The 14,650-nt window shown below is 49.4% G+C and overlaps 1 protein-coding gene, 1 non-coding gene and 1 pseudogene across 4 annotated transcripts; 2 read left to right on the forward strand and 1 right to left on the reverse strand.

Moving 5' to 3' along the window:
* Positions 1–5,354: 5,354 nt before the first annotated feature.
* On the forward strand, positions 5,355–9,088 carry LOC133917774 (uncharacterized; annotated as a pseudogene).
* Positions 9,089–9,109: 21 nt separating this feature from the next.
* LOC133918575 (peptidyl-prolyl cis-trans isomerase FKBP16-1, chloroplastic) lies at positions 9,110–11,016 on the reverse strand. 3 transcript variants are annotated; one of them, XM_062362510.1, is made up of 8 exons: positions 10,870–11,016; positions 10,528–10,728; positions 10,407–10,441; positions 10,231–10,324; positions 10,047–10,107; positions 9,869–9,914; positions 9,646–9,716; positions 9,110–9,450 (listed from the first exon to the last, which is right to left on the reverse strand). In XM_062362510.1, the coding sequence occupies exons 1-8, from the start codon at positions 10,929–10,931 to the stop codon at positions 9,373–9,375; spliced, it is 648 nt and encodes a 215-aa protein (XP_062218494.1). In that variant the 5' UTR covers positions 10,932–11,016; the 3' UTR covers positions 9,110–9,372. The 3 variants fall into 3 exon arrangements, with proteins under 3 accessions (XP_062218494.1, XP_062218495.1, XP_062218496.1); XM_062362511.1 differs by having other exon boundaries at positions 9,554–9,716; XM_062362512.1 differs by having other exon boundaries at positions 10,528–10,703; positions 10,870–10,993.
* A 44-nt stretch (positions 11,017–11,060) lies between these two features.
* On the forward strand, positions 11,061–11,141 carry TRNAL-AAG (transfer RNA leucine (anticodon AAG)). The gene has a single exon. It is a non-coding gene; the product is annotated as a tRNA-Leu (tRNA).
* Positions 11,142–14,650: the final 3,509 nt, after the last annotated feature.

Genomic DNA, 14,650 nt, shown 5'->3' on the forward strand with positions numbered 1-14,650 from the left:
CCTGAAGCCGGCCGCCACCTCGGCAGCGGTGCTCCGAACCGCTTCCCGGGCGGCCTCTCCCTTGGCGTCAACCACTCCTTCCCGCGCTGGCTCCAGCAGGAATTTTGGGTCTCTGCTTCGGTAGCAGGCTAGGACGTGCTCGGCCACCGCGTGGGCCAAGCCGCGTCCTTCCCGGGCGGTGAGTTCCTGGACGGCCCAGGGCAGCGCCTCGAGGCGCTCGCAGACTTGTTGAAGCCCTAGCACTTGTCGTGCGGGGCTATCACTCTTCTCGTCCGCGACAAGTCGCCCGAGGCCGGCCCTCTCCACGGCCCGCCGCATCCGCCGGAGTATGTCCTCTAACATTTGCTGCAGGTTGACCCGCGAAACGAAGGCAGTCTCGAGCTTCTCCTTCGCAGCCCGCAGTTGCGCCTCGAGTCACTGGTCCCCGGCCGGACCAGAAGAACCGCCGTCGGACAAGGCGCGTTCACGGGCGGTTAGCTCCGCCTCTTGTTTTGCGTTCTCCTCCTCCCTGGCGGCGACGGCCGCTGTCGCCGCGGTAGCCTCCCCTTCTCGACGGGTCAGCTCCCCCTCCCGGTGGGTCAGCACGCCCTCCTGGTGGGCCAGCGAGTCCTCCCGGGCGCCCAGATCCGCCGCCGTGATCTCATTATCGATCTCCCGAAGGGAGAGGTCATCCTCCCACCGGCGGATATCTTCTTCAATCTTCCGGAGCTCTTCTTCCCGGCGCTGGAGGCCGACGCGCATCTGTTCGGCCTCGCCTTCTCGGCGGGTTAGCTCAGCCCAGAGCTCCTCCGCCGCTTTCTCGCGGATCACGACCGCTTCCTCCCTCTTCTCCGCCTGCGCCCCCCTGGCGAGGGCCTCGGCAGCCTGCTGCCGTGATGCCTCAACCTGACGGGCGGCGTCTTCTCGCTCCCGCGCGACTTCGGCGCGGGCGGCCTTCAACATCTCCCGTTCCCGCGCGACCTCTGCGCGGGTATCTTCCAGGAGTTTCTGCTCCCGCGCAGCCGCCGCGCGGGCCTCATCCTGGGCGCTCGCAAGCTGCGCCCTCTCCAGGATCAGCCGGGCGCGCTCTGCTTCGAGCTGCCCCTCCTTCGCGTCCGCTGCCGCGCCCAGCATCCCGACCGCCACTTGGACGCCCTCAATCGCGGCCAGGAAGGGGTCGGTAGGCCGGCCGGGCGCTGGTGGAGCGCCGGTCTCCCCGCGATCCGCCTCCGGGGGGTTCGAAGTCCCCAAGGGACGCCACACCACCATCCGCCCCGGGCTCTGCATGCCCGGGGTAGGTTCCACCGGCGCCGAAGGCTCGGGCGACGGTCGCATTCCCGCCTCGGCCGCCGCATCCACCGGCCCCGGCGAGGCCGCTGTTTTCGCCACCATCCGCCCCGGGCTCTGCATGCCCGGGGTAGGTTCCACCGGCACCGTAGGTTCGGACGACCGCTCCGTCCTCCCCTCGGCTGCCGTTTCCACCATCCGCCCCGGGCTCTGCACGCCGGGGGTAGGTTCCACCGGCGCCGTAGGTTCGGACGACCGCTCCGTCCTCCCATCGGCAGCCGCTTCAGCCGTCCACGCCAGCCTCGGCCTCATCCGCGACGAAGGGCCCATCCGCAGTCTCCGTGCCTTCGCCTGCCAATGGGCCCGGGGGCTACTGTCGGTGTATCAGGAACCGGGGGTCCCTGAGTCCCGAGGCCAGGCCAGCCGTCCATCACGCGTCACCATCCCGCGAGGTCCCTCCTGCGGGATGAGGAAAATCTGAGTTCCGGGAGAAGGTGCTCAGGGCCACAGCCTCTGGTCTCCGAGCACCCCAGTTCCCCGATGACCCCCAGAGTCCAAGTACCGGGGGGAAAGTGCTCGGGGAGGTGCCCGGCCGCCCCCGAGCACCCTAGTCCCCCGACGATCAGAAGAGCTAAGTTCCGGGAGAGAGTGCTCGGGGTTGCACGTGGCGGCCCCCGAGCACTCGGTTCCCCGAAGGGTCAGTGCAAAAGTGCTCGGGAGAGAGTGCTCGGGGTTGCACGTGGCAGCCCCTGAGCACTCGGTTCCCCGAAGGTTCGTGCGAGGGTGCTCGGGGGAGAGTGCTCGGGGAGGTCAACGGTACCCCCGAGCACTCGGTTCTCCGACGACCCGGGGAGGCCCCCGAGGGGCCCACCGATGAAGTGTCTGCCCGTCAGAGGTCCAAGGCCGCATTAAATGGGCACGCGTGGCCTGACATATCCAACTGCTCCTGCCGCAGCGTCAGCTCCCGCCATGCTTTGGCAGAGGGGCGTGGGGCTATTAATTGCACGGGTCCCGTCCCGTATCTCCCGTTGGGTCCTGAGATAGCATTGTCAAGATCAAGGTGTTCCGCCTACCGCCCTGCCGTGGCAGAGGAACAAGACAGGACGGGCACGCCGGGTGCCTCTGTGGCTGCCCGGTGGGCCCTCTCACGGCGCCCGTTGACAAGGCGTCCACCGTGACGAGTGACCAGCCGCGTGCCGTGCTCTTTTTTCCACCGCCCCAGTCACTTCGCCCAGAAAAAATGATGACGCCCTTCTCGGTCATGGCGTCTTGGAACTTGTACCCCTTCCTTCCCGTTCGGGGTATGTGGTAGCCGGCGAATGCATAAAAGAGTCGACACACCGGAGGGACAAAGAAGGCAAAAAAAAAGAAGAAGGAGAAGAAGAGAAACAGAGAAGACGAGCCCCACAACGAACCAAGCCAACAGACGAAGACATTATGAGCTAGCCTGAGCAGAGCTTCTGCCGAGAAACGAAGAGCCTCAAGCCTTTAGTTAGACACGATATTCTTGTAACCAGATACATCCTCGGGGGATCTCCCTCAGGACAGTTAATTCATCCATACAGGAGTAGGGTATTACGCCCCCGTGCGACCCGAACCTGTCTAAACTCCGGTGCATTTATTCCTCTTTGCACTAGGTCAATCATCCCCCACCACCAGCCGTCGCATCTACATCCACTTCCATTTATTTCTCCGACGAACTTATTCAGGATCATCCCCCCGGCCGAATCTCTAAAAAGGGGTCTCTCGGGATCCCTGCGATAGGAGTTAATCCTCCGACACAAACGGTTGCCACACGAACACATCTTGGTTTGCTCGGAGGAAAGTGATGAGCTCGAATTCCTATTTAAGGTCAAGGTTATCCCCAACCTTAACCATCTTGGACGGTTTAGACGGGTCGAGTGTCTCACCCTTGGTGGCATCGTTCGACTTCGAGGTGTCGGCAAGACTTACAAGCTTGGAGTCATTGACCTCATCGGTGGCTTGATGCTTCTGACGCTTGAAAACCATGCCTTTAGAAGTGGTTGCCGCTCAACTGAAGTGTTCTACCATATCTAGGCTTTGCTTGTCACATTTAACCGCTGCCTGTTGATCTCCCTTGACAGATATGACCCTTTTGGGACCCAGGACCTTGAGCATCAGGTATGCGTAGTGAACCAGTGCCATAAACTTGTCCAGCATTGGGTGGTCCAAGATCACGTTGTACAATGTCTCGAAGTCTGTGACATCGAAGGTAAGCTTCTCTATACAGAAGTTGTCGGACGCTCCAAACGTGACCGGCAACTCGATCTGGCCTAGGGGCATGGTTGATGAGTTGGGGGTTATGTCATGAAAAGGCTTAGCTCCCACCTTAAGCTTCGACCTCTGAACTCCCATCTTGTCTAAGATCTTGGTGAAGATGAGGTTAAGCGAACTACCCCCGTCGACCAAAGTTTGGGAGACTTTGATGTTGAGGATAGTCAGTTGGACCACAATTGGGTATCGACCAGGGTGTGGAACCGCGGCTAGGTGGTCAACTTGAATGAAGGTGATCGGAACCTCCGACTACTTGAGGTATCGAGTAGGCCCAGTCAGAGTCAAATTGACCTCTCGTTCGATCACCTTGTACTGTCTTTTAGATTCATATGTGCTAGACTTTGGTCGGCCTCGTGGAATTCAAGCTTTTCACCGTTAATGTTCGGCGTAGCCTGTTTGTTGTTATGCTCAGCAACAACAGACTTAAGCTTTTTATCGACCTTCTTTTTGATGACATGGCATTCATCGAAGTCGTGTTGGCTGGTTCGATAAATGGGACACCACTTTCCACCACCTCGACTCAAGCCTTTGCTATCCCCAGTGTTATGCGACTTGCTCCTATCAACCGCAACTATGGTCGTATCTGGACCCTTGCGCTTGTCACTGAGTTTGTTCTTCTTCCCCTCGTTCTTTAAGGACTCGAACTTTTACTTACCAGATTGAGGATTTTTTATGTGTACTTGGGCTTCCGCTCGCTTTGCACATTTGTCGGCCAACTCAAAGAGCTCTTTGATCGTGTGGATCTTTTGAGTAGCCATCTTCCTTAGCAGATCCGTGTCCTGGACGTCTCGCTTAAAGGCAATGATGACTGACTCATCAGAGATGTCTGGGATCATGTTACGCCTATCGTTGAACCGGCGGATGAAATCTCAGAGGAACTCGTCCTCACTCTGGTTCATGGAGGTCGTTCTCCGTTCCTAGGCGCTCGAATGTGCCTTAGAAGTTGTCTATGAACTAAGCCTTCAACTCGACCCATGATCGGATCGAGTTAGTAGGCAGGTCCAATAACCAGGACCTGGCAGGTCTATTGAGCGCGGTCAGCAGATAATTGGTTACCTTGTTGTCATCGCCCGTAGCTTGAATAATCATGGTATAGATCTGTATCCACTCGTTGAGATTAATCTTCACTTCTGGATTTGGCCCGCCTTTAACTTCTCGGGTCATCGTATCGACCGAAGCTCGTGTACAAAAGCTTTGCAACCTCCATTCAATTCTTCAGGAGGATGTGGGGGAGGACTATGACGCATGTTCCTTCGAGCAGGGGAGTCACGTCGACCATCTCATTCTGGAGATCTCTGATCGTAATGACGACAGTTGTCCTCATGGCGTTCCTCACAGCGGTTGTCTATCACTATATGTAGATCATGCCGATTGTAAGGAATGTGATTCCTCAGGTCTTCCTGATTCCTGCACCTATGGATATGACAGTTATAGTTTAGCATGCAAAGTGGTAGTCGGGCTCAATCACCTAAGCTTCCCTCTTGGGATCTCTCAACTCGAGGATACTCACGTATGTAGCTTCATAAGTCGGTGCCTAGAGTTGCTAGGATTGTTTGCTTGAGCGGCTTGGAGTTGGGCCACATCGATTAAGTTCCTGACCTGGTTAACCATAGGGGTTAAAGGATTCGTCAGATCCAACTCTGGAAGAGATCTTAGAATCAGATGAGCTCCCTGAACATTAGCATTCAGAATGTTGAAAACATCACTGTCCGTATTTGGCTGTGGTCGAGGCAATGGTGCTCCGCGGTTGCTATCCTGAGAGAGTTCCTCCCTCGATGTTTGAGCCACTAGCGATGGAGGTGTGCCCACCGGAAGTCATCGTTGAAGACCAGAAGGTATTTGACTTCCTGCAATCCGTCGATGAAGAGTTGTGTCAAGGATACGTAAGGCTCCAGCCGCATGTCTCTCGTAACATATCACCAGCAACGCTGGTACCATGAGAGGCGACTACCACTGCTGAATCCTTAGGAATTTCCATGCCATTGTTCACAATGGCCTTTGGATCTACCACCACTAGGTCAGTATGTGGGGTATTAGCTCATCTAGTCATGAACACGAATCGATCTGTTCGGCTGCTCTGGCTAATGGTGGAGTCATCGTCGCCACCCTCATCGTTGTCGGTGTTCATGCATTGGAGAACATTAGGCTCCTTGGGATCTCACTCGAGATGTCCCACCTTGCGGTATGCATCTAATAGTTTGGACTCGATAATACCGGTACAGATTAGTTCACCTTGATAGTTCCAACGAAAGATCATAGTTCCGAACGTAATCTCTAATCCGACTAGGGGCAATTCGAGAGTGATCGTTGTTGACTCAAAGTGATCGTAGAAACCGACATCAAAGAATCTAGTGCCGATGTGCACTCGAGGCATGGTCGATCTTGAAAAGCAGAAGACCTCTATTGGCACACCAACTATCAAGGATATGTTACTAACAATTAATGTGTCTAAAAAAGAATGGGTTACCTTCGTGGATCACAGATCAAACATGGAACGAGGCACACATGATGTATACAGATTCGAGCCTTCGGTTGGAGTAATACCCTATGTTCTGTATAGATGATTATGTATATGTATTCACCTGAGTACAGACATTGTGGCTAGCCTATTATAAGGAGTATATCGGATCTAATTTAACATAGGGCTAAAGTCACCAAGTTCCTCCTATGTCAAGATCCCGATGCTTGTCTCGAGTAGCTGAAAAACTGAGGCTCTGGGTCCTCGCTTTATATAGAGGTGATGTACCATCTTCTATCCACCTGTAGTCGATAAGAAATCCTTTTTATCGCCCAAATAGATAAATCTATTATAAATACTAGATTTCTTGAGTTGGGTAAGCAATCGAGACATTTCTAATATACACCTTCTAGGTTCTAGAAGTATCAGGTACTGCAGATTTCGATTTTGTAATATCCGGAGTTATTAAGTATGCATATGATATACTTTGTCTATATATGATATACTCTTATACGTATATATCTCATAGTGAGATGTTTGATAAATTTTGTTTTGTTTCTGTAGCTCTTCTGCACAGCAATGACTTGGTGAAAAGAGCTAATGGCATTGTACTTGTAAAAGTTAATATGTAATCAGCCGATGCTAGGCGGATCACGAGCCGCGCGCTTCTCGCGTGGCTCTCGGAGCTCGTCGGCGGCGTGCACTGGGGGCGCTACTTCCTCGACGTGTTCCGGGGCGAGAAGGTGGTCGAGCTCACGGACGAGGACGACGACCGACATGGCGAGGGCGAGCTGCGCCGGTCTTTGTTTTTCCCAATCTCGTTCAACCCCGCCAAGCGCCTGTGCGTCGCGGCCAGGAGGCTGCTGTCCTGCGAAGGTGGAGCCGGCGATCTAGACGGCGTCCTCGCGAACCTGCAGAGCGTGTCCGGCGATCTTGCCGAGTTCATCATGCTGCTGCAGAGCTGCCCACCGGCACTGTACCAGCCGCTGGCGACAAACATCTACGCGGATAGCCAGATGTGCAACCGGCATCTCGAGAGGCGTCGTGTCCTCGACTTCTTGCTGCACGATGACGATGGCGGCGGCGAGCTAGGCGTCCTTCCCATAATCAGCCGCGCCGGCCTCGGGAAGACCACTCTCGTGCAGCACATCTGCGACGAGCCCGCGGTGCGCCGCCGCTTTCTCACTGATCCTGCCATTGGACTTCCATTGCGTGAGCCTCACGGCAGTCGGGAGACCGTGCAGTTGCTGCACTCTCTGTTCACCGCCACCAGCACGGTGAGCACCAACCTCGTCGCTGTCGGCGAGTCGCTGAGGCTTCTCGAGCGGAAGCTGCGCAGTGAGAGGTTCCTGGCCGTGTTTGACAACGTTGACCTGCGCAAGAAACATGCCAACGTTGACCATGTTTGCCTAGACACTCATTCAAAATAAAATCTTACAGCAGATAACCTGGCCATTTGGGATTGGCCGCACCATCCGCAATGCCCACCTGTGTCTGGATTGTCCATTCTACAACTCTGTTAGATCCCTGACGTTGTCCATCCTACACATCCGTCTCCCACATGTCGCCATTGAATCTAACATCTCTCTAGCAACATGGTGACATCTTACATGGAAAGTCACGTTTAAAGAGCATCATCACGACGTTAATGACATACTGATTTATACTGGGTAGAATGTCTGGAAGAAAAGAAATCATCGAACACTGCAAAATCTTCATATCAAGTTGCGAACCAGACAGTAGAAGACATTTTTCAGCGACGATAAGCCCATTTCATATAGGGATGATGTCATCTCTATGATTTCTCCTTTTTTAGCATATATGGACTATGCGACATTTTTTTTGTCGAGCCGGTGTTTTTTTTTCCCTCATGTAAATACAATATGTTTTTGTCTTAGGTGTGTTTGGTTACCCGTATTAAGGGCATCTTGGCTTTATCTATGCGTATATTTCTACGAAGAAGGTTATTTGGTTGCATGCATATACTATTTCGTTTGACATCCGTAAATACAATTATACGGTTGGAGCCTAGCCTGGTGAATACACCCAAATCGAGCTTCTCTTCGGAGCCTAGCCCAGTGGATATATTGCATCTATTATAATGCTGCAACGGATCCATTCATTAGTCTCAAGTGTAGGATCGTTGCATCCGCCTATACAAACAACCAAACATCTTCATAAGATTATTGTATTTGCAAAACAAGATTATTACATCCATCTATATAAATAACTAAACATTCTTATTTTTAAAGTCATTATATCCGTTCAATCTGCTTGTACTCATTCAAAATATACATTGTATAAATTGCAGCTCAAGCCATATAGACGCGATCATGCCGCGGCCCTACGGCGCGGCCGGCGTGGGAGCAGGTTCATTGTCACGGGCAGCGACAAGCACGTCGCGGACCTCGGCACCGCGGAGTACTGGTTCTTCACTACTTCAAGGCGCACGCGCGTTCGGCGGCGCGGACGACGCCGAGGCAGACCCGCGGCTGGCGGCGGCGGGCCAGACCATCGCCAAGAGGCTGCGCGGCTCCTTCTTTGGCGCCAAGGTCGTGGGCGCGCTGCTGAGGTCACGCCCGGACCCCCGGGCGTGGTGCAGGGTGCTGGCGAGCAGCCACCCATAGCCGTCGTGGCTCAGCAACGGCGGCTACGTCGCCGCCGCGGCCGGTTGCCTCCTTCCGCTGCACGTGACCGTGCGCGGCGTCGCCGTCTCCGCTCGCAGGTGATAGGGCTCGTAGGCCTCCAAGATGCCTCCTTGACGGCTCCACCTCGTGACGGCGGCGGCAGGCCGGCTGCCGGCCGGAATTGTCTGTGCGGCTGTGCAAGCCGGTCTTCCCTTCCTACTGCCTGTACTACACCGCTTATTGCACGATTGATGGAGTGAACAGTACAGAAGCAGTAACTAGCGGGGTAACTGTGTATCTTGTTTGTAGTTGCGGTGGTGCTTTCAAAACCACTTTTCGCACCTATTTTTGGGTTTGACATTCAGTTAAAAGCATCTTTTTTGAGATTTCAGAAAAACCTTGTAAAGTCAACTACTTGGATTTCGCATCACAAGTTCACAAATCACAACACAGCAACAAGAAACTAAAGAAAATGCTCTTGTGAACTTCTGAAAAATCATCCACTTTTCCAATTCATTGCAGAATTCAGAGTCTGAAGTTTAATGGTGTGTTCAACAGAAGGAAGACTGCAGGAGGGCTGCTCTTTGTCTCTTTCATCGATTCAAAATTTCAACTTGCTTACTGCGTCTTCAGAGGCAGGAGATTTAGTTCGGAATGAACTCCTGTGATTCCAGGCTCTCTTGGAGCACTGGCTGCATTGACCAAGGATGATAATATCATGCAGAATCACAAGACCTTCAGAAGCTGAACCTCAAACACCAGTGGCTCCTTGGCATGTGACAGCAGACTCCGCCGTGGTCCAAACTGCAATCGCATCCAAAGAAAGAAGAAGAGTAATTGCAAATGTGATATCTGAATCTGAATCATCAGGCACAGGCAGGTGCAAAAATTACAGTTTAGAAATAACCAAAATGCAGCAGTGTGCTACTACTTTTGCTTCCAAAGAAGAGAAGGCAGAAGAAAAGGCAGGAACCGGAGTTCGTCAGGGCTATACTGCACCTCTTCCGGTACTGGCTTCAAGGTCTCATCGATGTAGCCTACCTCGGGAGGAATTAGAGCCCTCCTCTTGCCTGCAGTGCACACAAATCCATGAAGAAAATTGAAAAAAGGCTGTTCCTATAAAACCAGTAGTGTCCAGCTCATGTCATTTTTGAACTATCAAGATTAACAGTTTTATCTGTACACTGCCTGGAACATTCTTTAAGTTGATAATCTTAACTACCTCCGACCTTCATCCCGATTAGGACATCTTTCAGGCCTCGAATCATCTGAGCAACAACATATAAACTAGATTGATATATCAAAGACATACAAATAACTGGAAAACTGTGGTAGACTGAATCTATGAGGATATCTGGACTTTTAAAGGATGTGAATTTCTCAGGAGTTAATCTTATAACCTCTTTTCCGCCGAGTGGAAGCGTCACCGGCTTACTCTCGCCACTGAACTGGTCTACTGTGCTGAGAGTTATAGAATACAGGCAGAGCATGATGAAACCACCAGAAACCATAAATTGATCGAACTGAAGTTGCAACATGTGTTTCAGTGTATCGACTACATATGGTCAATGTCATTCAGTTCACCTATGCACGAAATAACCATTTGCGCGGCGGCAGACGTAGTTGAACTGCACCAGATCGCCTTCCCGTGCTTCCGGTCCCTCCCCCTCGACAACATCTTGAGATCAAGAAGCACAATTCTTCCATGAGCAGACAGAAACTTGGCTGAAAACTGTGCAAGAACAACTCGCTACTTGTACCTTCAAGTTTCACTCCAGTGTCCAGCTTCCGGTACCTAAACTCTTCGCAAGCAAGAGAACAGGTTGGATTCCTTAACAATAAAATCCATCTATCCGTGCGATCTACGATGCGCATTATTACCTGATAACATCAGGCTCCATCATTGCTGCTTGCACTGGCATGGAGAGAGCAGCAAGAGGATCAATGCATGAAGCCACCGCACCAAGAACCACCATCTCTGAAACTGCCCTCCTCCTAGAAAGCCCACAAGTTGCCTTCAGAGAAGAAGCCCGTCTGCGAGATGCCGACCGTACCTTCTTCGATTCCGATGGACACCAGCATCTGATTAAAATAACTCCCAGAAAGAGACCAAAAGAACATTGAAAATAAGAAACCTAAACACGAACGGGACACGCAAATTGGGGCATTATGCAGGCTGTTTTTTTCCTCATCTTGCCCTTCGGAGATGGTGTTCTGCATTACCTTGGAGACAGGGAGGCGCACTGGAATGGATTGGTGAATGGTGTGAGCGACGCAGACTCCATTGTCGTGGCTTCCAGGAAGGCAACGGACGGGGAAGGAAGTGGATAATGGCGAAGGGCTTGGCAAAAAGGAGAAAAAACTTAGGAAAGGATAAATTAATAACTATGTAGAAAAGGAAAGAAACAACAAACGTTGAGATGGCCGAGTTGGTCTAAGGCGCCAGATTAAGGTTCTGGTCCGAAAGGGCGTGGGTTCAAATCCCACTCTCAACAATTAAAAATTTTGTTGCAATTGTTTTCTGTGGCTTCAAATCCCACTCTCAGCAATTTGAACTTTTTTGCTGCAATTTTTTTCCTTCAGTATTTTTATCATCTTGAGTGATCTAGTTAAAATATATAGACATACTCTTCTGAGTCTTCTCATCCGAACGAGTAGAAAAAAAACTCTTAACGTTTTTCTGTCTTCTAAGTTTCTTTTTCTCATGAAACTGAGTGCGCTTAGTGTAAAATTTCTCGGAATAATCCTGTCCATGCAAACCTGCTAAAATGTTCTCGAACATGGATAGAGTTTCCCAACACAATAAGGACGGAAGCATTGCGCTTAAAAAGTTGCCCATACGAAATACCTTCACAGTTCGTACTACCCATCAACCACAGCCTGCGGTTAGATTGGTTAGTTGAAAAATATTTATTAGTTCCAACAGAGTTTCTCCACTATGGATCTAAAAAGATATGTTGGTCTTGTTGGATAAGTGTCCTGCTACAGTAGACACAAGCGACTCTAAAAACGTCTCTGCTTTATGGTGTCGGTCTTACCAAACTCCTGCCTCCGGATGCCTCTCACTGTGAGGGCTTTAGCGGAACGACGCCGGGCGTAGGCCGTAGTGTAGGAGAAATTTCGTTGAGATGTAGTTGATAGTTCCTAGGATACCTTCTTTAGCCTATCCTTATAGGGGTGTGCCAAGCACAGGTGAAGCTTGTCGATGCTAGTCAAGCTTATGGTTGCATGTGGGTCAGAGGCAGCCAAGGCAGTAATGGCACCATTTTTGGTCAGGTCTCGCAGCCTCGGGCACGGTGGGGTGCATATGCCCAGCTTCTTGCTCTCAGCGTCCTCGTGGCCCTCTAGTGTTGTAGGTGTTGTTGGTGCTAGCGTGTCTGCTGCTGATGGGGCTACTGGTAAGGTTATAGTAAGTCTTTTGCTCTCCCTCACTCTACTCTTCGTGTTCGTCCCCGATGTTGGTGGCGAGTTTGGCGAGCATCGCTGTGGGAGGAAAGTGTGGTTTGTATGTAGACTGCTTGCATTCGGGGATGCTTTGGGTCCCCTTAGTGTTCGTTGTCTTCGGCTCGTCAGGTAGAGCTCTGGTGAAGGTCGATCTATTTTCAGGTCGCCGGACCTCGCTCCGACGGCGGCCAATTTGTTTTCCTCGGCCTATTTTGGCGCGAATATCACTGATATTTGTTCAGCGTGTCAAATGCATCATGGCAGTCGTTTCGGGGCGTTGGCTCTTGCGGCATCTTCTAAGGTTTGGGGTTTGTTGCCAAGGTTGGCCGAAGGATGTAGCTTCTGTGTCGGCAGCTTCACCATTGCATCCCTATGGTGGAGCATTGCGGCGGTGGATGGGATGCTCCTTAGAGAAGGTTGCCCTGGGTGTACTCTCTTATTATTTCATTTTGTTACAGGGGTTTGGTTATAAGTTAGGGATGTATTGCGCTTCCAGTTTTAATATAAAACCCCATCCCATTAAAAAAAAGAAGACATGTTGAAACAACTAGTAAGTGTACTTTTTTTCTCACGGATTTTGAATCTTATATTCTTATGAAGCTCTATATCCGGTGAACCGATGAATGTTGAATTGTACATAGCTAATTTTCATATCTTAACGTCTATGGAACCCTTTTTTTCTTCCTCGTTTTTATATGGAAATTAGTCAAAAAGCAAAAAAAAAAAAACGTAAGCAACAAATACTAGTTAATAAAATTTCTATTTTTTTCGCCTGTATTTTTTGAGATTTTTTCCCGGCAGGAGATTATTTATTTTCTTTCTGTGAGGAGTCGGGAGATTATTTCTAACTTTTAAAGAATGAAGATTCCTTCTAGTTTTTTTAGAGGCAGAGTCTTTCTGGTCTTATTTTTTAGCAGAATTTTTAGTTGTCTTTTAACAGAGAAAGTCTTTGTTAATTTAATTAATTTATTTTATTTTTAAATAAAAATTGTAAATATATACACCTATTTTAAAAAATTGCAAATCTAGACTCATGTGGTTTAAAATTCAAAAAATAATTCATTCCAATGCTCTCAAAATTCAACACTATCGAAATAGTCTTGAAAAATTCTGAAAAGTTTTTATGGTGTACAAGATGTTATAATGTAGCTCTTAAAAAATCAGCTCAAACAATTACTTTTGCAATGAGAAACAAAAAATATGTTTCTAAAATTTGTATTTTTTGTTTCTCATTGTACAAATCATATTTTTGTCTGAAATTTTTCAGAGAGCTAGGTGATAACATCATCTACATGATATAATTTTTTCAGAATATGTACTGTCACCCTTCCAACGGATGACATGATTCTAGATTTGTAATTTTTCATAACATGTGCATATATTTGCAATTTTTTATTTAAAAATAAAAAAAATCAAAAAATCAAGTCTTTGTAGCTGGAAACTTGAAATGGATCCAGGCCCGATTTTAGGCCAGCCCATTAGCCCTCAGCACGTTTTGGGTACTGTTAACCCAACAAGCCCAATGAGCCCAACACGACTCTAGCATGTGCCACTCTTCTAGTTGCAGCTCTTTGAGAGTACGCCTGAGCGCATGCACGCACGAAGCCGAGGAAGCGCAACTCGCATGCGCACAGCTGATCCCTCGTGCTCGCCTGAACCCTAGCCCTAATCTTCTCCCACCGACGACCCGTGTTTCTTGGACTACCGGCGCTCCCACCACCGACGGAGGCAACTAGCTGCCGCTGCTTCACGCGGTTCCCCTCCCCCCCCCCCCCCCCGCGTATCGCTCGCTCCGCTATTCCTGGTGCTGAGGTGCTCCGCGGACGACTGCTCTACCACCTGTGTTAGGGTTTGTGACTATGACTTGCTAGCGCTTGCACGCTTGCAACATTTAGACATGACATGACCTTTGACTATTATTTTCTACTAGAATACATTTATAAAAATCCAATAAATTTATGATATTATCAAAGTATTTTTTAAGACAAATCTGTACATATGATTTTTATGTTTCCACACTAATTTTTTTTAAAGTTATTGATAGTCAAAGTTTTAAAAGTTTGACCGAACCTTATCCAAAATGTCAAGTATTCGTGACTGAAGAGAGTACCTCGCTTAATGTCTATCACGATAACCCAATGATGTTTTCCTCTATGGATGAATATTTTGTCCCATCTGCTCATGATTCATAGTCTAACATATATGGTATTGGATATCCTTTTTTTTCTGGAAGAAGGAAATGTTTAGTTCATGTCCTATTTGTAAGTTTAAGTTTCCTTATTATTTCAGCAAACCGGCTTATCCAAATTGATTTTGATGTTAGTTAGAACTTGAAGGTACTAGTTTGACACTGTACTTGTGTTCTACATTTACTTTCAGTTATCTATGACTGACTTCACATAGCAGTACTAACATGTTTTTTTTTTCACCTTATATGTTATTAATCAAGTGGATAGATATTATATTTCTATGTTAGATACTAAAGGTATACTTTTATTCCCATATAGTTTAATATCAGTGAATTTCCCCTTCTTGATGTTTCTATTGCGTGCTGACTAAG

The sequence above is a fragment of the Phragmites australis genome, chromosome 5 (assembly GCF_958298935.1).
Source record: "Phragmites australis chromosome 5, lpPhrAust1.1, whole genome shotgun sequence".
Classification (NCBI taxonomy): domain Eukaryota; kingdom Viridiplantae; phylum Streptophyta; class Magnoliopsida; order Poales; family Poaceae; genus Phragmites; species Phragmites australis.